Source organism: Ananas comosus, linkage group 19 (genome assembly GCF_001540865.1).
Source record: "Ananas comosus cultivar F153 linkage group 19, ASM154086v1, whole genome shotgun sequence".
Taxonomy (NCBI): domain Eukaryota; kingdom Viridiplantae; phylum Streptophyta; class Magnoliopsida; order Poales; family Bromeliaceae; genus Ananas; species Ananas comosus.
In genome coordinates, this window is record NC_033639.1 from 286,112 (window position 1) to 311,147 (window position 25,036).

General features: G+C 33.5%; 2 protein-coding genes across 5 annotated transcripts; both read left to right on the plus strand.

Annotated features, from left to right (window-relative positions):
• Positions 2,092-6,582, plus strand: LOC109724551 (cinnamoyl-CoA reductase 2-like). Its single transcript, XM_020253401.1, has 6 exons — positions 2,092-2,269; positions 3,625-3,797; positions 4,384-4,569; positions 5,167-5,329; positions 5,983-6,172; positions 6,265-6,582. Exons 1-6 carry the CDS (start codon positions 2,119-2,121, stop codon positions 6,398-6,400), a joined length of 999 nt encoding a protein of 332 aa, XP_020108990.1. The 5' UTR covers positions 2,092-2,118; the 3' UTR covers positions 6,401-6,582.
• Positions 15,789-23,470, plus strand: LOC109724942 (probable RNA-binding protein ARP1). 4 transcript variants are annotated; one of them, XM_020253937.1, is made up of 8 exons: positions 15,789-16,448; positions 16,527-16,650; positions 19,323-19,452; positions 19,690-19,726; positions 19,819-20,059; positions 21,973-22,088; positions 22,173-22,269; positions 22,892-23,470. In XM_020253937.1, exons 1-6 carry the CDS (start codon positions 16,203-16,205, stop codon positions 22,056-22,058), a joined length of 864 nt encoding a protein of 287 aa, XP_020109526.1. In that variant the 5' UTR covers positions 15,789-16,202; the 3' UTR covers positions 22,059-22,088; positions 22,173-22,269; positions 22,892-23,470. The 4 variants fall into 4 exon arrangements, with proteins under 4 accessions (XP_020109526.1, XP_020109527.1, XP_020109524.1 ...); XM_020253938.1 differs by having other exon boundaries at positions 22,176-22,269; XM_020253935.1 differs by having other exon boundaries at positions 15,792-16,448; positions 21,964-22,088.

Consider the following 25,036-nt stretch of genomic DNA (forward strand, 5'->3'; position numbering starts at 1 on the left):
TTTAAATTTTAAATTTTAAATTTTAAATTTTAAATTTTAAATTTTAAATTTAAAAAAAATAAATTTAAAATTTAAAGTTTAAAATTTGAAATTTGAAATTTAAATTTGAAATATGAAATTTGAAATTTAGATTTGAAATTTGAAATTTGAAATTTAAAGTTTGAAATTTAAAATTTAAAATTTAAAATTTAAAATTTTAAATTTCAAATTTTAATTGAAAATTTCAAATGTGATATTTCAAATTTCAAACTTTAAATTTTAAATCTATTTTGAAATTTAAAATTTATGTTGAAATTTAAAATTTTATGTTGAAATTTAAAAGGATATTTTTCCTACCGCCGTAGCATAGTTTAACTATGCTACATTTTCAGGAGTATCCAAACGGGGCATTATACTACATCATTAATAATCAGCCAATCACACCTCACTTTTTAAGAAAAAATTTATATTATTTTTTTTAATAATCATGATGAGGCGAGTGAATTCAAAAAAAATATTCGGATTGGCCGGAGACGCCACATCAGTATTATAACTGACATATTCTAAACTGTTTTGGTAAGTTTTTTGAAAAAAAAAAAAGTAGATTGAAAATATTTTTTTTTTCAATAAAGCTAAGATATGGCATTGAATTTTTTTTTGCCTAATCCTTATCCACTTATCCTTTTAAACAAACAAAGAGCACGTGTTTGTTCTTTTTGTTCTTGTGCCTTTTTTTTTCCATTTTTTAAATTTTATTTTAGAGAGGAAATGATCCAAGCCCTTACGTCACATTTGGTTGCACTCTGTGAGCCCCATTTATTAACAAACTGATCGTAAATTGTTTTTTTAAAATATTAAGTTACAAATTTAATTTTTATTTGGTTTATTAATTAACAAGTTGCTATCACAAACTGATTCGCAAACAGTCAATTAAATTTTCAATCTTACTATTAAATAAAACATAATAAATTTTAATTTTAATTTAGTAATTAAGATTTATAAAATGTAGGCATCTTTACAATTAGATTGGCCTAAAATCTAAATAGTAACAATTTATTATATATATATATATATAGTACAGTTAGAATATTATTGGTAGTATGAAACCAGTATTTACTATTAGCTTTTTGTTCATTGAATGTCTATCATTTAATAGAAGTTGGTGAAATAATAATAATTTAAAAATAAAAAAGTTGTTGTACTACGCCGAATACGGGCAAATTAATTTCAACTCACGTACGATTTGTTAAAATTTTGAGTTGAAAATTTCGATTCGTATTCGGCTCATTTACTAAAAGAGCAACTAAATAAGAAGCAAAACACGGGCCACCTCACGAATAGCGTGCTAGATTACCAGCCCTCCCATCCACATAAGAAAGTCTACAGTGTCACACTTACACCACCACATCATCAGTAATAAATTAATTATATTTTTTTTCTTAAAAAAAATAATAATAATACTTTTCTATCAATTAAGATGGAACGGATGAATCCAGAGAGGACAAACCTGTTGCTTGGAAACACCACGTCGGCAATATAATTAGTGCATTGTAGAACTTTTCCATCACATGCGCGCGCGCACACACACCACTTTGGCGGTTTCTCCTCTCCACAAGAGTTCTCAGGGAAACCATCATACAAGTCCTTGTAAAAATAATAAATTATAAATATATTTCTACAAACTTCAATTTTTTAACTTTGTTTCTACAAAAGTCCTAGTATTTTCAAATATGTCCCTTTAGTTTGTTATGATTAAAGTATTGTCTATTTTACAAGTAAAATTATTTTTTTACCATCACAAATATGTCCCTCTAAAAGTTCAAATTATTAATTAAAAAGGGGTAAAAAAGGTAAATTCACCTCATGAACTAGCTACGGTTAAGTATTTAACTTATGGTTAACTAAATTTTTTAAACGGATTATAACGATAGGGACATATTTGAAAATATCAGAATTTTTACAGAAATAATATATGAAAGTTGAATTTTATAGGAATTGATCTGTAATTCACTATGTTCGAAGGTACCTATATGCAATTAACCTTATATTATATATATAGTATACATAGACAGAGAGAATGTGTGTGTGCGTGTGTGGAGAGAGAGAGAGAGAGAGAAAGAAGAGAGGGAGAAGGAGAACATGGCGGCGGCGGCGGCGGCGGCGGCGATTGGGAAGGGGAAGGGGAAGGAGAGGGTGTGCGTGACGGGGGCGGGAGGGTTCGCGGCGTCGTGGGTGGTGAAGCTGCTCCTCAACAATGGCTACATCGTTCACGGAACTGTCAGAGACCCAAGTGAGTTTCTTTTTGGGAAAACTTCAAAAACCCCCCGTGGTTTCGTAGTTTCTCACTTTGCCTCCCTGTGATTTAAAATGTATCAATTTGCCTCTCCGTGGTTTCTTTTTTTTCTTTTTTTTATCAATTTTATTATTATTTTTTTTAAATCAGTGATAAAGGTAATTTAAAGATACTAAAATGAATATTTGATAAAATGGATATCTGAAGTTTTTTTGTATATAATTTAATGAAATATTAACGAAAAAACTATCGAAAAGATAAAAATGAAACCACATGGATGCAATTTGATACATTTTNTTTTTTTTTTACTTTTTTCCCCACCTTTTGTTCTTAGTTTCATAAAAAGTTCGATGCAATTTCATCTGGGTATGTTTTTCGTTGACTAAATCAGAACTTTCGTGCATGATTAGAAGTAAAAAAGTTTGATTTTTGGGTTGCGGCGACCGTGATTTGATAGAACGACATATTTCACCTGATAATTCAAATTCATCTTGTTTGGAAAAAATGGTCGAATAGTTATTTGATTACACTCTTCGTCTACTAAATACTACGTTACTCCGGTAGTTGAGAGGAATCTGATGGTTTAAGTGAGCCAGCATCCTGTCCTGTGGCAGCAGACCAAGTGGGCGGAGTCACGTTTGAAATGGCATGAGGCCGGGTTACGTCAAGTCACAATCGAGACCCTTGGGTGCTGCATCTGTACGCTTTAAGTGAATTGGTTGTAACAGCTCGAGGTTTTGGAATTAATGGTTAGCGCCGGCGATTCAACAGAATTCTCTTATTCTATACTCTCACAAGGCACCGTTTTTGGGCTGTTGGACAAGTTCAATCCTGCAAAAAATGTTCCTTTATTGAGATTCCTTTAACCCCTCAAAAAAAGAAAAAAAAAAACATGTAGATTGAAAATTTTGGTTTACAGTGATATCATACTATAAGCGACCAATAGCTTGTTTGTTTACATCTTAAGGAGTAATTTAAAGATAGGAATGAGTGTTTCTTTTCACATACATAATAATATACATTTTGAGTGCCGTAATTTGATAGGAATATTAGCGCATAGAAGTGATTTATTGCTCATATTTTTTCCTAATGCTGATTAGACCCAAGGTGTATCATTAATCAGGGATTGCATATTTTTATTTTATGTGTGTATTTTTATTTTTGAAGTTCATGTATCCACTCTGCTACATAATTAAAAGCTAACTGTTGTTTGTATTCTTCTTCTTCTTCTTTTTTCGGAGGGCAAGTTTGGCCTACCGTCACTCAGGCCGTGCATTTGAGGGCAATTTTGTATCTCATCTTGTCTGATTTTCTTTCATACTAACCCTTGGTTACTGCGCAAAATGTTCTAGGTGATGAATCAAAGAATGCCCATTTGAAGAAATTGGAGAACGCTTCGGAAAAGTTGCAACTCTTTAAAGCAGACTTGCTTGATTATAACAGTGTCGCATCGGCTATTGCGGGCTGCGAAGGTGTCTTCCACGTTGCTAGCCCTGTTCCTCCATCCAAAGTTCCCAATCCGGAGGTATGATGTGTTCTTTTCTTTTTCCTCTCTCTCCATGCATCGTTTCTTTCGCCCGCGTCATGCTTCAATATGTGGTTATACAAACTTTGCGATTGTACGAGGCAGTAAGAAGCTTTCACATGCCAAATTAGTATGTTGTCAGCATACTTATCACCTGTACTTGTATATATTTGGCTCTGAAGCATTCATGCAACTGTGATTGCGTGCTAAGACTCTACTATAAGGCTATGAGTGAAGTGCTCTGATGGTATAGACTGATCAATGGCCAGTTTTGCCTGAAAAAATTGATTTGATAGAAAACAACATTGTGTTGTCTTAGAACCCTCTCACGTGCATAAAGATATCTAAGGCTCAAGGAATGGAGAAAGTAAGAAATGGGAGCGCTCCGATATTATTTTACCCAAAAGATCGATTGGAGAGGATGCGTCCTTGGAATTGTCTTAATAGCTAGCATCATGTACTCTGTGCTTGTTGATCCGTCGCGTTATTCATTTATCTGATATTCTCCTCTCATCGGAAGGAGCTTGATGTCTAAATCTAGTGTAGTTTGATCACGTGTTTTTAACTTTGCATTTCCATATTGAAGGAAGAAGTACTGAAGCCTGCTGTGAATGGCACTCTAAATGTGTTGAAAGCGTGTGCTCAGGCAAAAGTTAGGCGAGTTGTTGTCGTATCATCTTGTGCGGCTGTCGGAGTGATCCCAAATTTGCCGAAGGGTAAGATCTTGGACGAGAATTACTGGTCAGACAAGGACTACTGCAGAAAAACTGAGGTATCTTGCAAGCATTTCTAGTCTACTAGTTTTTACTGTACTATATTTTTATAAAGACAGCTGTTGATAATATTTAGTATCTACTAATTATTATGTTCTGTACAGCATATTCCTGCAGTCTGGTCTTGTAGGGAGATTTGGGCATGATTTTGCCCCAAGATTGCACGACTCTAACCTAGCTAAAGCACTAGGCTTATTTAATGATTCTAGTCAACTGTTGTAGTCTTAGTCAATATTTTGGCTTGAAAAATGCCGCAGTGCATATTTTACAAGAAATGCAAGCTCCAACATGCCTTAATGTATCACAAGTTCAGGTTGGAAACTCCTAAATGAAATGGCCATTCAGCAAGTTGGGTTTCTTGCCCTTCGACCACTAGACCACTTATGCCAGTCCTGTCTTTTGACCTTCCTGGCACCTTGAATTATACCCTGTTCTTTCTGTTTCATACTTCTCCAAACTCTCCAGCTTTGTGCCTTGTTTTGTTGGACTCTTCTTAACTGATATTCGTGCTATTCTACATTGCATATGCTAAATATTGTTTGTACTTACTATCCCACTATGAGTAATTTCTATTTGTTACTTAATGATGTTACCAGAACTGGTATTGCCTTTCAAAGACGCTCGCAGAGAGTGAGGCGTTGGATTATGCAGAGAAAAATGGGCTTGACGTTGTAACTGTTTGCCCGTCTTTGATTATTGGACCCTTGCTGCAATCCACTGTAAATGCTAGCAGTTTGGTTCTTCTCAATCTTCTGAAAGGTATAGATTGTACAATGTGATTATCTTGGCTTAATATCCAAAAAAAGAAAAAAGATGGAATGGTTAAGGTAGATAATTGGATCCACAATTTTATATATCAAAATGGGCACACCAAGTATTTGCCTTTTTATCACTTACGCAATTGTGCTTGTTCCTTAAAAGTTATGATTATGTTTTCCAAACCATTTTTCCAACCTAATGTCCTTTCCCGTCGCAACTGTAAAATTATCAGTGTAATTATACTCACAGCAATTATAGCATTGTCCTCATCTTTTAACATTTACTTTCAGATAGATCCCTACTTGACTGAAAACACTATCTCGTCTTCTTTTGATGTATGTTAATGCAAAGAAGAATATACACAATGCACTAGTTAGTTATAGTTATAATGCGATTATGGGTACTGTTACTAAAACTTTTCATTGCTACCTATTTTAGCAGGCAATGACAATGATAATTGGTGCTCATTAAATTTGGCCCTCTCTACATTTGAGCTTGTAATTTGTAGACCGAAATAATTTCTCTTAACCGAATATTCTCCCTTTCGATAAGAAGATACAATTCATCTGATTATCAACATACGCTGCATAGTTGATTTTATCGATATCCTCCTTTATCTCTTCACATATACTTGCTATAATTGATTTGCGCAGGAGCGCGTGAGACGATAGAGAATAAAATCCGTCACATTGTGGATGTTAGAGACGTCGCCAGTGCTCTGCTTCTGGTGTATGAGAAGCCTGAGGCGTCGGGACGGTACATATGCGCCCCACACAATATCAAAATAAGTGATCTGATTGACATGCTAAATAGGATGTATCCCAACTACAACTACCCAAAGAAGTAAACCCAGGCTTGATCATCATGTCACATATTTGCTTCCTGCTCCTACGAATCTTCGCTTCTTTAACTTTTCTTTACTGTATAAATCGCAGCATTGTCGAAGTAGATTACGATGAAGCGACGTATAGTTCCGAGAAATTGCAGAAGCTGGGCTGGAAGTTCAGGCTACTGGAGGAGAGCCTCAGGGACAGTGTTGAGTACTATAAAGCTGCAGGTCTTCTGGAATAGAAGGATTACAAGATCTCTACTCTGACTCATCTCTCAGTGAGTTAAGATCCATACTCAGGAGTTTCTCTTATTAAAGCTTATCAAATTATGTGCACTTTTGTATGTGATAAAATAATGCTTTCAATTTGTTGTCAAACTAGTTAAATACTTCAATTGTTGGTTGCTCTTTAGCTTTGCTACCATGCTTAGTGTAATGAATAAAATATTGTACTTTAATTCACATATAATATAAGATGAGGTTTTCCTCAAAAAGATTAAAAAAAAAAAAGGTGGAATAATCTCTTGTTCCTGTATGGGAGGAAGTCAACAGTCAAAAAAGTGAGATAAAAATATAACTTCACTTATAATGTTTTTTTTTTCACATTTAGGTCCTATTTGGATGTCGGAGAATAAGTTATCTAAGAATAATTTATTATGTATAAGAATTTTCTAATACGATGGTAAGTAAGGAGTTTGATTTTTTGCATCTTCAAAAATCTTGTTATTCATAATTTGGTAGGATTTTATATTTTATCTGTGAGATGATTTATCTTATTCTGAAAAAATGATTTGAAGTTCGAATACATTTTATCACTCTCCTTTATCAGCCAAATATACAAATTTCTGGAGTAAATCGAGCAAATATAGTGAATAAGATATTCATGCATTCAGGCAGAATTTTAGAGTAAAACAAAGAACGGAAGCCTCACTTATCTACTTCTCACCCTTGAATTACTCAGAAATAAACTCAGTCGGGAATGTAAAGTAATTAGACTGGGAATTTGGAACTGCGAATACCAACCAAAGCAATTATTTTGTTAATTATACAAAGCTTCTTTTTCAAGGTGGATTAATGGAGCAATTGTTCAAGAAGAGAGGTGATGAATTTGATATGGGACAGCATAACTGATGGACATGCAGGTGGCATGTATCCACTGTCCCACTTCACTAAATTAGATTGGATATATATAAGCCTCTTTTTACAACAAAGCTAGTTTAATAATAGTGGTCTTTCCTAATTTAGTAAAAAAAGGAAACATAAAAAATATTCTTTCATTTTACAAAAAGAGATATATCAGTATAATCCATCAAAGTGTAACTTTTTGCTGGTGGGTACTTGGTGAAAGTGACAATTTTGTGTCAAGTACATGTACATTTGGATGTGATCTACTGTAGAAATATTATGTGCTGTACAAAAAAAAACTGCTAGGAAAGGAGCACTGTATATTTGAAAGTGACAGGTGTTTTATAAGAATCAAATTTTGTAGTTTTTTTTTTTTTACATTCTTTGTTTATCATTCAAATAGTGGTTTATAAAAATAAAAAAAAAAGCAGCTAAAATACTGAAAAATTTTAGAAAAAAATTTAAATATTATTTATGTGATTTCACATTTTCTCACTTTATCCTGTGATTTAAAATGTATTAATTTAGTATCTTGTGATTTTATTTTTATCTTTTTATTATCGATTTTACTAATTTTTTTCGTTAAATCAGTGACAAAGTTAAAACTAAAGAGTACTAAAGTGAATATTCGATAAAGCTAGATGGAGTATTTCAAGTTTTTTATATATAATTTAACGAAATATTAACGAAAAAACTGACGAAAAAATAAAAATAAAATCACAGAACACTAACTTGATACACTTTAAACCGCAAGGTATTAAAGTGAAAAAGTGCGAAACCACATGGGTGGCATTTGAATTTTATCCAAAATTTTATGTAAACAATCATTTTTTTTTTCAGACTTTTAAAAAATTTATATTTTATTCTCTCAAATTTTTAAAAATATTTTCAAAAGATTACAGGATTAATGGAAAGGGCAAAATGATCAAATTACTTTTACTTGTTTTATAAGGCAAAAAAATAAATTTTTAATATAGTTTTGTCATTTTTAAGAACATTTTTAGTATAATATCATAAGAAATAAATTGAATAGTGACAAAACACTGAGAGAGAGGCTACATGCATCAATTTTAAATTTTGAGAGGATAAAATATAGATTTTTTAAAGTAAAAACTTTAAATACCACTTCTGTGGTTTCACACTTTCTTACTTTAGTATCATGTAGTTTAAAATGTATCAATTTAGTGCCTTGTGATTTTATTTTTATCTTTTTATTATCGATTCTACTATTTTTTTTTCATTAAATCAGTGACAAAGTTAAAACTAAAAGGAACTAAAGTGAATATTTGATAAACCTAGGTGGGTATCTAACATTTTTTGTATATAATTTAACGAAATATTCACGGAAAAGCTGATGAAAAGATAAAAATAAAATCACAGGACACTATCTTGATACACTTTAAACCACATGGTACTAAAGTGAAAACATGGGAAACCACAGGGGTGGTATTTTAAATTTATCCAAAATTTTATGTAAACACTCGCTTTTTATTTTTTTCATACTTTAAAAAATCAATATTTTATTCTCTAAAAATTTTAAAAATATTTTCAAAAGATAATGGGATTAATGGAAAGGGCAAAATGACCAAATTACTTTTACTTAGTTTTATAAGGCAAAAAAATAAATTTTTAATATATTTTGCCATTTTTAAGGATATTTTTAGTATAAAATCATAAGAAATGAACTGAATAGTGACAAAACACCGACAGAGACTAAATGCATCAATTTTAAATTTTGAGGAAATAAAATATAGATTTTTAAAGTCAGAAAAAATAAAAAAAGTGGGTACTTACCAGAGGTTTTTTGTATTTTACCCTTACAAAAAAAAGGTGAAAAATATATAAAACTCATCTGAACTTTGGTGTGCTTTGATTCAACTATTTAATTTTAAAAAAAATTAATTTTAGTACCTAATCTTTTAATATAATAAATATAAGTCATGCGGTAGTTCTTCAGATAAAATTTGATCTACTATTTATTTTAATGAAATTATAGTTGTGTAAATTATGAGAAATATACTAATAAGATGCGTGAAAATAAATGATGTATTCAAAATTTGAAGTTTAAGAGTCACTGAATGGTTTAAATTAAATGAATTAAAAGATTATGTAGCAAAATTAAAATTTTTAAAGGTTTGGCAGTTGCCTTCAAATGGGTCATAGTTCATATAAATTCTATACTTTTTACGAAAAGAATATTTGAGTTCACTTGTTCGCCAAGGGGCTGTTTGGTTCCTTGCAAAACTGCGGAAAACAAATTTCGGTGGAAAAAAAATTTTCGGAGAAAAATAAATTTTACGCTTTAGCGTTTGGTTTGTTGGAAAAGAAAAGTAATTTTCTGTTACGGTTGTTTGGTTGAAAGGAAAAAAAAAAAAAGAAAAAAAGAAGTTAGTTATAAATAAAAAATTATTATTATTATTATTATATATATATATATATATATATTATTTTATATCATTAATATTTATTAATATATAGAATTATTATATTAGCATATATTAATATTAAATTTTATATTTGTAATAAAATATTTAAAATATATTATACATATAAATATACTAATATAAATAATAGTGTGGTATATATAGGAGAGAGAGAGGGTATGCTTTATGAAAGCACGGAGCCCTCGTGCTCCAAGTTGTTTTCGATGCTTCGACTTTCGAATCGCGATCGGCCTCCGTTAGAGTTGATCTATGAGTATTTTAAGTACCTAGAAAATAAATTTTGTGATTTTTCGATATCATTTGCCTAGTGTTCGAAGCGGCTCAAAATCAATAATTTAACGGCTCGTGGTGAGCCGGTTGCAAGTTTAACGGTGTAGAAATATCCAAATCATATGAAATTTTGATAGAAAATTCTTTAATACGCATATAAAACAAGATCAATAACTTTGATTTAAAATTTAAAGTCATATATCATCATATTTTGTAAGATTTTATTTTTCAGCCGTTAATTTTCAGGCCACTTCGATCACATAAGCAAATGATATCGAAAAATCACAAAATTTATTTTCTAGAATACTTCAAATATCTTCTAGATCAAGTCTAACGAGCGATCGTCAATTCGAAAGTCCGAACATCCGAAAATCTATAAGTAGAAGCACGGTGCCGCTCCGTGCTTCCATAAGCATACCTAGTCGCACATTATATATATATATATATATTATATATATATATATATATAATATAATATATATATATATATACTATAATACTACTTATAAAAGCGTGTAGTTTTGAATTTTCCCGTCTTCACAAAATACCGATCCATATTAATATAATTGGAAATAAATCACAGCCGTACAATTTTTATTTATTTTTAAATTATCATAAAATATATTAATTCTTAGTCATTCGATTCAAATCCAATGACTAACGAAATTAAGTATCTGTCACTTTTTTTACCTAAATTGCCTTAGATAGTACGTATATGTGTTCATATCTCCTAGTAACCGCCGCCAACATAATATCATATTTTATCACAAATAATATTTGCATTTCTTAAATATTGCATTCTCACATGTAATATCCGCACCTATAAATATACAATCACATAATACCTTCAGCATATATAATATTTAATTATAATATTTTAAAGTGAATATATATAAAATTATCTCAATTTTACTACTAATACTTAAAATCTGAGAATATTTTTTCAATAAAATATAACATATAATTTACAATTTAAACTTTTAATTTGTAGTAAATATGATTCACAAATTGATATTAATTGAGATAATTATTAAAATAATTGTTGACTACAGACATATCCTTTTAGTCGGAAAAAATATTGGATTATATTTGCGAGAAATAGAAAGAAATTTATATTTATCTCAAATTTTTGTAAACCGAAGATGATTTACGTATTCCCATAAAAAATAATATTCCAGTACTTATAAAAAAACGAAAATTTCTATGCAACAAACATTGAAAATATTTTGTATCTACTATCTCTCAATTAGCTAACTAAAAAAAATTAGATTTGAAAAAAAATAATTTAAATAAGCTTATAAAATCAGCTTTAAATTTTAAATTTGGTTCATAATTTCAAATGTGAATTAATATTGTAGGTGTGTAAACAGTATTTCAAATTATAAATAATTATTTAACTTGAAAATATATCAAATTTAAAAAATAGATGGGATGATAAATAAATTAATGTCTTTAATAATTATTTATATTCAAATTATGGATTCAAAATTAATTTCAAATTTTGAGTTTTATTCATAAATTTAAATATGAATTTATTAATTTAAAATTTAGAATTATTTTAAATTTTTAAAATTTGGATACATATTAAAAAAATTAATTTTAGAAAAAAATTAACTGATATATAAATTTATACCATCAATAATTATTTAAATTTAAATTATAAATATAAATTTAATTTAATTAAATATTACGTGCATTGCACGTGCACTATAACTAGTATATATATATATATAAGTGGGGCACAAAGAGAGGTCCATCTCCTCACGCGGTCCACGAGGTGGAGCGGACCTCGTGGACCATGCCTTTTTTTCTCCCCGCGTCATGCGCAACGCTGCGCGTGGACCTCGCCTCACGCGGTCCACGAGGTGGAGCGGACCTTGTGGACCGCGCCCTTTCTTCTCCCGCGCGGCGTGCGCAAGGCCGCGCGTTTTCGTTTTTCGCTCGAATTACCCTTGTTTTTCTAAGAATCTGTAAAAAAAAAAAAAAATTGGGAAAATTTTTTTACGAGCCACCAAACACAGGAATTTCACTTTTCAACCGAAAAAAATTTTTCGGAGTGATTTTACGAGGAACCAAACACATCCCAAATAAATAAAATTGAAAAAGCACAAAATTTAAGTTTTATAAAAAAATGTATATGCCGCATATTATGTTTCACAATGTCAATCGTAAATGCGAATGTTGTATCATTGAAACAATATAAAATACCAATAACTTGATACTCCTAAAAATATTCAAATTCAAATAAGTTACTTATACTTTTGTAACGAGTACATAACAATTTTGTAACTTTTTTCAACTGTATATATTTAATAATACCATAATAAAATTATTGATGATCAACAACTGTTTGATTGGCTGATAGATACAAACTTCATCTACAAGTAATGAGTATCGAGTTTCAATCATGATTCAAGTATCTCATGCTACAAATGTGAATTAGGAGACATCAAATCGGCCACGTGGTGTTGTACAAGATGCGTCGGATGTTTATTTCATTTTATCCTAATAATTGGCCTATGTACTAATAATATTTTTTAAATTTAAAAACAAGGGAAAACTTCAAAAAAAAAAAAATCATGTGGTTTCGTATTTTTTTACTTTAGTACCCTATAGTTTAAAGTGTATTAAGTTAGTACCCTATTGTTTCGCACTTTTTCACTTTAATACCATGTGGTTTCAAGAAATCAAGTGTATCAAGTTAGTACTCTGTGGTTTCATTTTTATATCAAGTTAGTACCATGAGATTTTATTTTTCTCTTTTTATTATTTATTTCGGAGTATTTTTTTTCGTTAAATCAATGACAAAGTTAAACTAAAGGATACTAAAATAAATATTCGATAAAAAACCCCAGGGTACTAAAGTGAGAAAATGCGAAACCACAGGGTACTAACTTGATACACTTTAAACCACAGGGTACTAAAGTGAGAAAGTGCAAAACCACAGGATACTAACTTGATGCACTTTAAACTACAGGGTACTAAAGTGAAAAAGTGCGAAAGCACAGGAGGGGTTTTGAAGTTTTTCCTAAAAACAAACATATTGAACCAAGTCTAAAAAAATTAGTAAACAAAGATGGAAGGATCAAGTTCAAAATATGCCATAATTGAGGGTTTATCCGCAAACTTTTGGTAAAAATAGATGGAGATCCCTAAAACTATATTCCATAATGGCCCCTTGACTTTTTTTTATTCTATATATTAAGACTTCTTTAACTTTTGTTGTTTTATTTTACAATTGAATAGTTTCAGTAACTTAAGTTTAAAACTTTATTAAAAGTTACAGTTAGATATATTAATTAACTATTTAATTATTTTAATTATACTTGATTTCTTATTTTGCTCTCTACTCTTTTATTTTTTACAATCAAATTCTGAACTTTAATTGTAAAAAATTAATTGTACCAGTCACTAACATCAACTCCCACTCCTATATGTGCACACATCACATCAACCCTAATTTCACCAAACTCAATATGGCCCTCCGTGCCAACTGTCTCTTTTGGAACAAAACACTTTTAGGGCCTGTTTGTTTCGAAGGAAGTGAGGTGGAAGTGTGACGGGGAAAATGATTTTCGGTGAAAACTCACCACTTCCGCCGTTTGGTTCACCGTAATTTTATTACGCCCGAAAGTCCAGTTTACCTAAAATAATGAACTTGACTTCGCCCTCCCATGGGGCGAAGTCAATTACGGTGAAGTGAAAAAAAGGCAAAAATAAATTAATGTGTTAGGGTTACCTCTTCTAAAATATGATCAAATTTGATTAGATAAACTTTAATAAATTTTTTGTTTAATTTGTATATTTAGAAAATGATGAAAAATGAATTTGTTAAATGTTAATAATTTTTTAACTTTAGAATTTTATTTGTTGCATTATTATAATTTATATGCAAACAAATAATATAATTTTTTAAAATTTTATTTTATAATTATACATATATATAATTATATACATATATAATTATATTAATTTTTATTTATTATAATTTATTATTCACTATAAGTTACAAATAGACAATGATATCACTTTGAAGGTAAATATACCGAGGGTGGAGAGCTACATTTTTTACGTCATCTACTTTCTACCAAACAAACAACAGAACTCACAGAACTGCACTTCCACAGTTAAAAACAAATAGCAGAAGTGAACTAATTTTCACCCCAACTCCACTTCAACTCAAAGTCCACTTCTACCCCAAGTCTACTTACGTTGAAACAAACATGCCCTTAGCCTCCGTTTGGTTCGGGGTTAAGAAAAAAGTAGCTATTCCAGGAAGAGGGTTAAGTTCAGGGTTAAAGTGTGGTTAAAATTTTTTTGTGTTTGGTTGGGGGTTGGAGTTAGTCTAGAATAATGAAAAATAGTGTTTGGTTGGAGTAGGTGGGATAAGAAGATAATGATTGATAAAGAAGGATAATGATTGGTTGGAGTAGGTGTGATAAGAAAGATAGTGGGTTATTATGAATATAAAATAGTGTTTGGTTGGAGTTTGGTGGGGTTAGGTGGAGTTAGCTAATCTGGAATAATTTATTTGAGGACCCCACCCATTTTTTGAGGTGTTTGGGAATAAAATGAAGGTTTAGGAGTTATTCCACCCCTTAACCCCCAACCAAACAAGGGCTTAAGTACTGAGCCAAAAAGTGCTATCAAATTCTTCTAAAAATTTCAAAAGATTAGTGCGGAGATTGATTGAGAACTATCGAATCATAACTATAATCTAATAATCTGTATAAGTAAGCAATGCTATATTGGAGTCTGATGTGTCCTGGCCTATCTCATCAAAATTAACTAAAATTTAGATTTTCGTGAACTAACATAAATTAAAATATAAAAATTAGGAACCCAATAGCAAAATAAAAATAAAAATCGACGATACTTAGCGCAGTTGACTAAGAGTTTGATGATTGATACTCCAGTTTCAAGTTTGAAGCCTAATTGCTTCGTACTTTTATCCGAGTTTTTTCTTTTTCTTTATAATAAACTTAACTGGCATAAAATATGAAGCCTAATAAAAATTGACCATATTTAGCGCAGCTGACTAAGGACTTAATGGTTGGTACTCGATTTCTCAAATTTGAAGCCTTATTGCTTTATATTTCTAACTGAGTTTATTTTTTATTAAAGCAAAATCAAGCAGGTTTCGAACTTGGGATCTCAGATACCAACTATTAAGCACTTTGCTACTTGTGCTAAACACTCTTGATGAGCTTATTTTGTAAAAAAAAAAGAAGAAATAAATAGCTTGCAATCTTTCTCTTAACCAAAAAAATAAAAAGAAAAAAAACACAAAAACAAAACAAAAAACTTCAGAGAGCAAAGTGAAAAAAGGAGAAAGGTTGGGGACTAAATGACCAATGGTGCAATTTATTTATTAATTAATTAATTTAGGAAAAATTTCAAAAACCCCCATGTGGTTTCATACTTCCTCACTTTAGTATCCTATAGTTTAAAGTGTATCAATTTGCTCCCATGTAGTTTTATTTTTATCTTTTCGGCAATATTTTCTTAATATTTCGTTAAATTATATACAAAAAAAACTTCAGAAACCCACTTAGATTTATCGAATATTTACTTTAGTACCCTTTAATTTTAACTTTGTCACTGATTTAAGAAAAAAAATAATAATAAAATTGATAATAAAAAGAGAAAAACGAAACCACAGGGGAGGCAAATTGGTACACTTTAAATTATATAGTACTAAAGTGAGAAAGTACGAAATACAGGGGGTTTTTGGAAGTTTTCCCATTAATTTATTTATTTGACCAAACTAATAATTAAAGAGCGAGGGGTCGATGGCCCACGCTCGCTCTCTCTTTCTCTCTCTCTCTCTCTCATCTTCGCTGTGTTCGCGACTCCGCATTTGAGAGAGAGAGAGCGAGGAGGCGAGGAGGAGAGAGAGAGGAAGAAGAAGAAGAAGCTCTCTCTCTTTCTCTCTCCCATGGTGAGCGTCTTCTTCTTCTTCTTCTTCTTCTTCGTCGTCCTCTTCGCCTCATCCCACCACCGCCACCAATCGAACAAACCCTTGTCGTGTTTCCCTGATCGCCAACGAGCCCATTACCCCTTTTGACCCGACCATCTCCTCCGCCCTGTAAAGCTACCGCCTTGCCGGGTTTAGTACTGGTTGAACCCCATCTCCTCAATCCTCCTCTTGCCGCGCCCCCTTTCCCCTCTCCAGTTCGAGCTCTTCTAGGGTTTGCCTCTGGGCATGAACCCTCGGCCCCCTCCGATGGCGCCGCACGCCGGGGCGGGGGCGGGGGCGGGGGCCGCCCCGGCTCTCCACTACCTGAACTCGCCCTTCGGCGACACCACCAGGACGAAGGTGTTCGTCGGGGGGCTCGCGTGGCAGACCCAGAGCGAGGGGCTGCGGCGCCACTTCGAGCGCTACGGCGAGATCCTCGAGGCCGTCGTCATCTCCGATCGGTACACCGGCCGATCCAAGGGATACGGCTTTGTGAGTCATCGTCGTTGTTGTTATCGGAATTTCGTGAAAAATTCGATCTTTGCGGGTGTTAAGGGGCTGAATCTTCAGGTGACTTTTCGGGACGAAGAGTCGGCGGCGAGGGCTTGCTTGGAACCGGCTCCCGTAATCGAAGGCCGACAGGCCAATTGTAATTTGGCTTCGCAAGGGCGGCCTCGACCGGCACCACCCTATGGTAGGCCTTCTTCACCTTATAAGTTGTAATGCAAAATCTCATATATCAAATGCCTCTTTAAAGGTGCTATTTTTGGTGCTTTTAGTTGATCAGTGATTAGCCTTTTCCGAGTTGTCTATGAAACATGTCGGAAAAAATAACTTGTTATCATCTTTTATGTTATGATGCAAGCAATCTATGTGATCTCTCACTTCAAGTTGGTATATTCTGATTCTTGCATTTATTTGCTGTTGTCTTGTCTTTGTGGAAATTATTCCGATATGTTGTTTGTGGTACACGCCTAAAACCCTAGGGTTACTACACTGTAACCATTCATTTAATTTTGTTTTTCTTCATGTGGGAATTTTCTCATCCACCGGTTTAGTCAACAGTAGATGATTATGATTCGTCCTAGATGCTTATATTTTGCTTCCAAAAATAGGTATGAATTGACCCAACAGTGACTTAAAAAGAAAAAATTTGTCTAGGGTAGCAATTTGAGATTAATGTAGAGCATGGATGCTTTACTATGGAAGAACCACACCTGATGATATGGACAAAGAAACACTCGAGAGGAGTTCGAAGTAACATGTAGTCGAGATGTCGCCTAGAAACTCTAGCACTAATTAGGGATGTCTAACGCTGGGCCTAGGTTGACCGTTTTGGCATTCCTACGTTAGAGCCGCACTGAGCTTGGTTTTTGAATTTATTTCATTTATTCGGAAAAATGATAGTGTTTGGAGGGCTTTATAATGGGAATGTAGCAAGAGGGAGGCTTAGGTTGGCCAGATTTGGTTCACACCATGACAAGTTGGAGTGGATAACCACGGTTCCTGGCATGAGTCGATTGGACCCATTAACACCTTGCACTGTGATGCTACATCTTGTAGATAAGTGGAAACCTGCGAGGGGATCTCATGGATACGTCAGTAAATTATATGCTTCATGTTTGGATTGTGGAAGCTTTTGAAGATAGATATTCCTGGTCCATCTGATCCGTTATCTTCATCAGTGCTTTTCAAAATTTGTCGGTGTCAGACGGTAGATGTATTTTCTTTGAAAAGATAATTTTGAAAACGTTTTTGAGAGCTAAAGTTGGAAATTGTCTATTTGAAGAGTAAATTGAGCATTCTTGGAGATGTATTAGAAGTATTGTTCAAATAGAGGGTGTCTAGCATGGAGGATATGAACTTTTAGAATTTTCTTAGTGGTTGAAAAAAACCTGTTATTTGCCTAGTTTAAAGTTTTTGGAGAGAGTTAAATAATTACTTAGATCCTAGGTATATATTTGCCATCTTTTCCTTGTTGTTCGTAATACCTGAAGTTTTGTTTGTATCATTTGTTGCCAATAACCAATAATTATCCTCTTTTCTATATGGGAATCTTTTAGTCAGGCCTTTCTGTCTTGTCTACGATATTTCGTCGCACCGATTTGCACAACATATTTTGCATGCTCTATTTTTCATAGTCTGCTTGTATTAGTGTTATGATAATTAATGGCGCTTGAGAACATCTAGAAGTATGATTTATCAACTTCTGTCATGAACTTTCCTTTTGTTTCAACTAGGTGATGGCAGCACATTTGTCAAATTGGTGTGGTGTTTGTGGTCCTAGTTTTATTTGTCGATTTATGATTCCACAAAAATTTACAGGACTTCTTGGCAGGAACTTATGATCCTGATATGGAAATTCCAGTGCGTCTGGAAGTTGATATTCGAGTTCTTGGTCGAAGCCGAATACAACGATGCTTTGAAGTGCACAAGAATGAATGCTGCTGGCATCCATGATTTTGACCTGAAAATTGGAACATTTAGAGAATCCAGATGGTGAGAGAGAACAGTTTGGGATCAGAGAGGAAGTTTGAGCTAAATAGAAGATAAAGACTAGTGATAAATCAAAGCAAACAGGCTTAAGATGATGGTGATAGTTTAGCCAAGAAACCAAAATCGCTTTTTAAGAAATCACTTGCATGAGCATGATGCTGAATTCTTAGTTTTGTCATATGAGATTGGTGTAACAAGTGGAAGTTAGTGTTAACTGACTGCTAGGAGGTTGAACTACTTCTTATGTGAGGTCTTGTGGCCAACAAAAGATTCCATTTTAAACATACACCTTGTTATCTTATGCTGCTAGGAAGTTTTGTTTTGCTTTAGATGTTGGTGATAGGTGGTTTGGGGCAAGCTGATAGGCTTAATTCTTGTCCACTCTCGTTAGGCTCGAGTCTTATTTGCTTTACCTGTTGACTTTCACCTCCAATACTTGTTTTTCTTCTTTGTATTTCATATGTGCGTATATGTGTGCTATTTTCCTTTTTTTAATTGGTGTGCATATAGTGGTTTTTGTGTGTGTGTGTGTGTGTGTGTGTGTGCGCGTGCGCGCGCGCGCGTTGGGGGAGACTCAAGAACGTAAGTTCCTAAACCCAAGGGCCCCAATTAATTTCTTACTTCTTTGACAATGGCCGGTCTCTTCTTCAACATTTAACCAAATAAGAAACCACTGTTTATCAGATATTAGTACGTTCTTAGTACTGCACATCACTGACTATGGAGTGTTGAGGGAAAACATGAGCACTTTGATATAGAACTCTCATTTGTGGTTTTCTACTTACTGCGTTCTGTTTTTCATGTATTTATGTGTATGTCTCATTTTAAGTAACTAAATGCGGATCGTTTTCTCCTTTTCTTTTGGAATAGTGCACATAAGGCCGGCAGCCCCTTACTCCGGAGGCTTTCCAGTTCCTCGTGGCTCATATGTTGGAAATTCCACTTATGTACAGACATTTCCATACAACTACCAACAAGCCATTCCATATCAACCATATGGGTAAGTTATTCTACGGACACTTTATAGTCTTTACAAATGTCAAATATCTTTTCAAGTGAAGTAGGGAAACTTGGATTCAAAAATGCACACAGCCTGTCTATTTTACCACTAAGATTGGGGAAAAAACGTAAATTGCTAATTAGCTATAGTATGTTGTTATTGACATCGAATTTGCCTTTATTCTTATGTATATTATCATTAAAATCTTATTCATTAGTCAAGTGTTCTCTCGTGCAGGTATCCAGCATTTGGACCTGAATATGTATACCAACAGGTTTGAGTACTTAAGAATCATATTGACCATAAATCTTTCTCTGGGATCCAAGTTATTCTTCTGCTAGTTAATGATTCTCTTTTCTTTTCTAGAATGTCTATACTCCTTATACAGGACAACAATATCTTCAATTTTATGGTGCACCCGGAATGGCAAACCCAGCAGTTATCCCATATGGGCAATTTGGCCAGCCTCAACCTAGTAGTCCGGGTTTTCCAACATTTCCGAGTTATGCGTTGCCTAGTCATCATCAGCTTATGCAATTGACTGGTCCAACTGTCAATGGAGTAACTACTGCACCTGCAACTCCTATTCAGGCACCATATCCCACAGGCAAGCTTCTAATCAACTACTCTATGCTGTATTAAACTTAGCTGATGTATATCCATGGTAATGCAGTTCTATAACAAAACATATTACTGCATTCATATATATACAATGTCCTTTTAGATTCTTTCTAAATGGTTTTAGATAGACGTAGAAGTGAATATCTTAGCATTTCTAGATAACAGCTTGTACTCATGTTCTGATGGGAAGCAAAAATTTTAAACATTGAAGTTTTTTGTGTTGAATGTTGGGTCCTTTTTCGTGACAAAATTTTAAAAAACACCGTGATCACAAAAGATAATATGAGAGTGTGATATTGCTCCTAGGAAGTCTAGTTTTCGTTTTTTGTTAATATCTTTAAGTGTAGGGGATTACAGAAGTGAGGAAGTGGGCTTTAAATCATGGTTTGTGGCCAATTCTTTATATTTCTTCTTTGCTGTTAGTGTGAAATCTACTTCCTCATCATGCTTCTCCATTCCATTGTCTTCTCACTTTCCGTCACTGCAGCTTTTTTCTTTATCACATAATCATTTTTGCATATCTGTTACTGTTATTTTGTTTCAGAAGCTTTTCATTTTTACTTTAGTTTAGCTCTCAAACTGATATTGAGCCAGTAATAATTGATGATACTTCTCTTTTGCAGAGGTTACATTACTCATTTTAAATAAAAATCAAAATGTTAGTAAAATGTGATGATCTGGCATCCTTCTGTTCGTGTGACTTAAAAAGAGTTCCAATCGAATTTATCATCTTGTTGACATACTAATGGTGCTACTTTCCTGTTTGCAGTCTCAATCTTTTAAGAACATCAATACATCGTCTGTCTTTGTTAGAAGAATCTGACGTTTTATTTCACATGCTTCCATTGCTATGATTGTTAATGAATTACTTTTTTAACACGCTTTATGCATTATTGATACAACATAAAAATTAGAAGACAAGTTGGAGAGCGTAAATGAATGTTTTACGTAGGGATGCAAACGGGGCGGATCTGGGGGCGGGAGACCCGCCCCGCCTCCCGCCCCGACTAGCAAAAATCCGCCCCGCCTCCCGCCCCGAATCCGTGACGGGTTAAAAAATACATCCCATAATCCGCCCCGCCTCGTAACCCGCCTCCCGCCGGCGCCCCGAATCCGCCCCGCCAACTAATATTTTTTATAAAATTATAATATTATTAATATTTTGTAAAATATAAATTAATAATTTTTAATAATATTATATATATAATTTAACAATATTAATGGTAAAAATTAAAAATATCAATCACAATTCAAAACAAAATTCAAATATTTCAAATACATTAGAAATGAGAGTAATAACTTATTTGTATTTTAAACTTTTTTTATAAATATATTATTTTTTGGGAATATTTTTTAAAAATGCAAATGATATTCGGGGCGGATTCGGGGCGGGTCAAAATTTTTCCCGTTTCCTGCCCCGAATCCGTCTCGGATCGTAAAACTTACCCCGTTTCCTGCCCCGAATCCGTTTATTTTCTCCCATTTACTGCTCCCGTCGGGACGGATCGGGGCGGGAGCTCCACCAACCCGGATCCGTTTGCATCCCTAGTTTTACGTCCTTTAATTTTTCTTTTATATTTCAATATACATGTATGCTTTTATCTTGGAACTAGGTAAAAGGCTTCAGCCTTTTGGAACATGAAACTTTAGAATTTCATGGATGTTTTTTGCAATATTTGGTTGGTATCTAAAGTCATTTAGATGTTGTTTTGCATTAGAAATATTAGTAAAATACATTGAAATAAGGCCACCAGTTTTGTTATTTTGACTAGCGTAAATTTGACTCATGCTATACTATACATTTATGTTATTTTATCACTTAACGAGATGCATCCTATAATCTAGCAGACTTTTATTGTTGTAACTATGCTTTGTTGACTGATGTTCTAGGAATAGCAGGTCCACTACAAGGTCAGCCACAGTTATTCATCCCTCATTCAGCACAATTCATACAGGGTGGTGGTTCAGAGCGAGCAACTGGTTGAGAGGAGCTTCGTTATGAGCGACATTTGGAGGTACCCATTCAGCCTTAACTGATAATATAATTTCTTCCAACTCTGTTTGAAGTTTTGAACTGATTATAAATTACTCTTTCGCAGCAGGTATCCTATAGATATGCAGCAGGACGAAGAACTGCACTGCTACTCGAGCGGCACGCTTCTTTCCTTGCAAGCTATCATCTTTTGCATTCTAGAGGTTAGTTTCTTATTCTACCTTATGACTCCTCGGTTTCAAATTTTCTGTTTAAGCTGATGGTAATGGTGAAAAAACAAATGCATTCCGTACCTATAAGCAGCGAATTTAATCAAAGATAGAAGCTAGCACTTGCACCTACCTAGTAGGCTAGTTGATGGAACACAAGTTTATTTGCACTTCTGCTGCAACCCAAAAGCATCACTGTATAGTTCAGCTGACAGAGGAAGAATCTAAATATTAGATAATTAAATCCCTTCTGATGTGCGATGTTGACAAGGAGCAGCTCAGGACAAAATCTCTTCTAATCATTTTATGGGCCTAAAATGTTTTTCTTAAATATTTCATTATTAGTAATCTTTCGTCTTTTCCGTGAATTCTAGACTACATATTGGACTAGTAATTCCTGACTTGGTCCTGACTTGGTCTTATGTCTTTTAGATTTTCTGATTCTTTAAACTTCTTCATGCAATTGTGATGTTAGTTGTGACAGCTATAACATATGTGTTCTCAAGAAGCATGATCCCTTTCCTTCCTTGATTTCTCTATGACAATAATATGCTATTTTTAATGCTGTGCTACGCCAGAACACATTGATTCACAATTTTCTTTTATGGGGAAATAGGTTGGTTGTCCATTGCCGTGGTCGCCAGATGTACCAAGAAAGTCAACATGGAGTCGCTCCGTCGGATGGAGCTAAGAGAAGCAGCAAAGAGCTCAAATATGCTCTGAAGCCCTGCTTCTGTCATCAGGTGTCCGTAAATTCCCATTCCCTGCCAGATTATGTTGAAGATTGGCGGAGGATGGACTTGAACCGTCGTCGGAATTGGAGTCCGCCGACCGGTATAGGTAAACATTAGGAGCTAAATTATTTTCCGAAGTCCATGAAGCAAATCTGGTTCTATGGCCCTTCTCTTTTCTTATCGGGTGGTTTTCGCGATGCGTATGTTACACACTGGATGCAAAGTCTCGTAATGCGAACCGAGTGTTTGCATGTTTAGCGGGGTCTCTGATTTGTGTACTTGGGAAGTCTTTTCTGAACTCTTTCATGTTCAAATAAGTAGTTGTGCTTTGAGAGCATGCAGTAGGAGGCTTGATGCTCTCTGTTCCCTGGTCAAATTCAAGGTTGTTACTAATCTCTTTGTTACCAATCATATTAAGCTGTCCAATAATTATGGAGCTTTATTGGCAATTCTTTTCCTTCTCTCTCATGTTTTTCTTTAACTTTGTGGTTTTATCCCCATTTCTTTTCTAACCAAATAAGAAGCCGAAGCAAGGATTTAAGTACGGTGACATAGGATTGTGCTAAGCATTAGCTAGTGCGGCACAATATGGTGCATGACATGCCACGTATTACGACATACTATGACATAAAATATTTTCCTTTTTGGCATTAGTATATTCGAGCACTTCATTAACGCAATTACTTCCTAAGTTTAAAAAAAAAAGAAAAAAGAGAGAGGATTTTGAGCTGTGTCACTAGTAGGGAGACGTATTATGCCGATATCTTGTTGGTAAAGCTAATGCTCACGGGCACTTAAATCCTCTTGAGCTAGAGAATGGTGTTTTTCTTGTGTGCTTATTGAGTTTGCAATCCTATCCAAACTTTGGTTTTTTTAGCATCTTATATCATAAATTGTTCTGACTGGGATCAGTTGTTAAATTGGTGCAGTTATTATTGACATGGTTTGTCAGGTCCTATTTTACTCCCAGTTCTGATCTGCAGTCTGTACTCTGTAGGGTTCTGCTGTTGAGTACAGCACTAAACCCTGATTTATTTTTCCTAGAAACAAACTCTTTCTCTGCAACAAAATTACCAGTTCAGAAACTAAGAACTCTTGATTTGTGGAGCTCAAATTTCATTTCTACTTCTCTCCACCAGCAGAAATTGCAAATTTTTTCATTTCTGCCAAATACTGTGCTGAAAACCCTAATTAAAAAGCTCAAACATAAGTGCTGAACAGGCACTCTATCGAAAATATAGGGGCTGATTGGTTTCATACACTTCAAGCTACAATTTCCATGCAATTGCAGCTATCTAAGCCAAGGATTTAAGTGTCCATTAGTACGGGCCGTATCTATCGTGCCGTACCGTGCTAACAAAATATCAGCACGATACAGTCTCTGAGCCGATGGCACAGTTCAAAACTCTCTATTTTTTAAATTAGTGAGTAATTTTCTCAATAAAATTCAAAAGATTTGATAAAAATTATAATAAATAGTTAGAATATTTTGTTTCTAAAGAAACTAAATACTACATGCTATTATGTGTTGGCATATATTTATTTTTTATGACTGGCACACATCGGCATGGCCTAGCATGCATCATGCTGTGTCGTATCGTACCAACAAATTTTGAGCACGACTCCGTGCTACGGCACTTAAATTCTCGATCTAAGCCCAAAAAAAAAAAAAAAAAAAAAAAAAAAACTGCTTGTTTTGTTGTAGTTGTTGTAAAATGCTATTGTTGGACCACAGACGAAATTCTAACTAATTTTTTTTTAAAAAAAATTTAGCTGAAAATATAAAATAATTAGAGTTCGAATTTGAAACTATAGATGAAGCCCCAAGTGTTGTACTTAGATTTATTCCAAAATCAGGCGTAGTTGAATTGAGGAGCGTAATTAAATTTATTAAACAAACCATTCATCCCCCAGAAGTAAAAATAATTTCATTTTCATTTTGGAGGAAACAAGCAAACACTAAGTATTTTATTTTAGATTTTTTTCAAGTAAAATGTGGGCATATATTTTTAAAATTGTTTTATTTT

Excerpts from the sequence above, each read along its gene's own strand:
- LOC109724551 (XM_020253401.1), top strand. The coding sequence starts at position 2,119 with ATGGCGGCGGCGGCGGCGGCGGCGGCGATTGGGAAGGGGAAGGGGAAG. Across the intron at positions 3,798-4,383 it reads CCAAAGTTCCCAATCCGGAG|GAAGAAGTACTGAAGCCTGC; the intron begins GTATGATGTGTT and ends TCCATATTGAAG. Across the intron at positions 6,173-6,264 it reads AACTACAACTACCCAAAGAA|CATTGTCGAAGTAGATTACG; the intron begins GTAAACCCAGGC and ends TATAAATCGCAG.
- LOC109724942 (XM_020253935.1), top strand. The coding sequence starts at position 16,203 with ATGAACCCTCGGCCCCCTCCGATGGCGCCGCACGCCGGGGCGGGGGCG. Across the intron at positions 16,449-16,526 it reads GATCCAAGGGATACGGCTTT|GTGACTTTTCGGGACGAAGA; the intron begins GTGAGTCATCGT and ends CTGAATCTTCAG. Across the intron at positions 16,651-19,322 it reads TCGACCGGCACCACCCTATG|TGCACATAAGGCCGGCAGCC; the intron begins GTAGGCCTTCTT and ends CTTTTGGAATAG.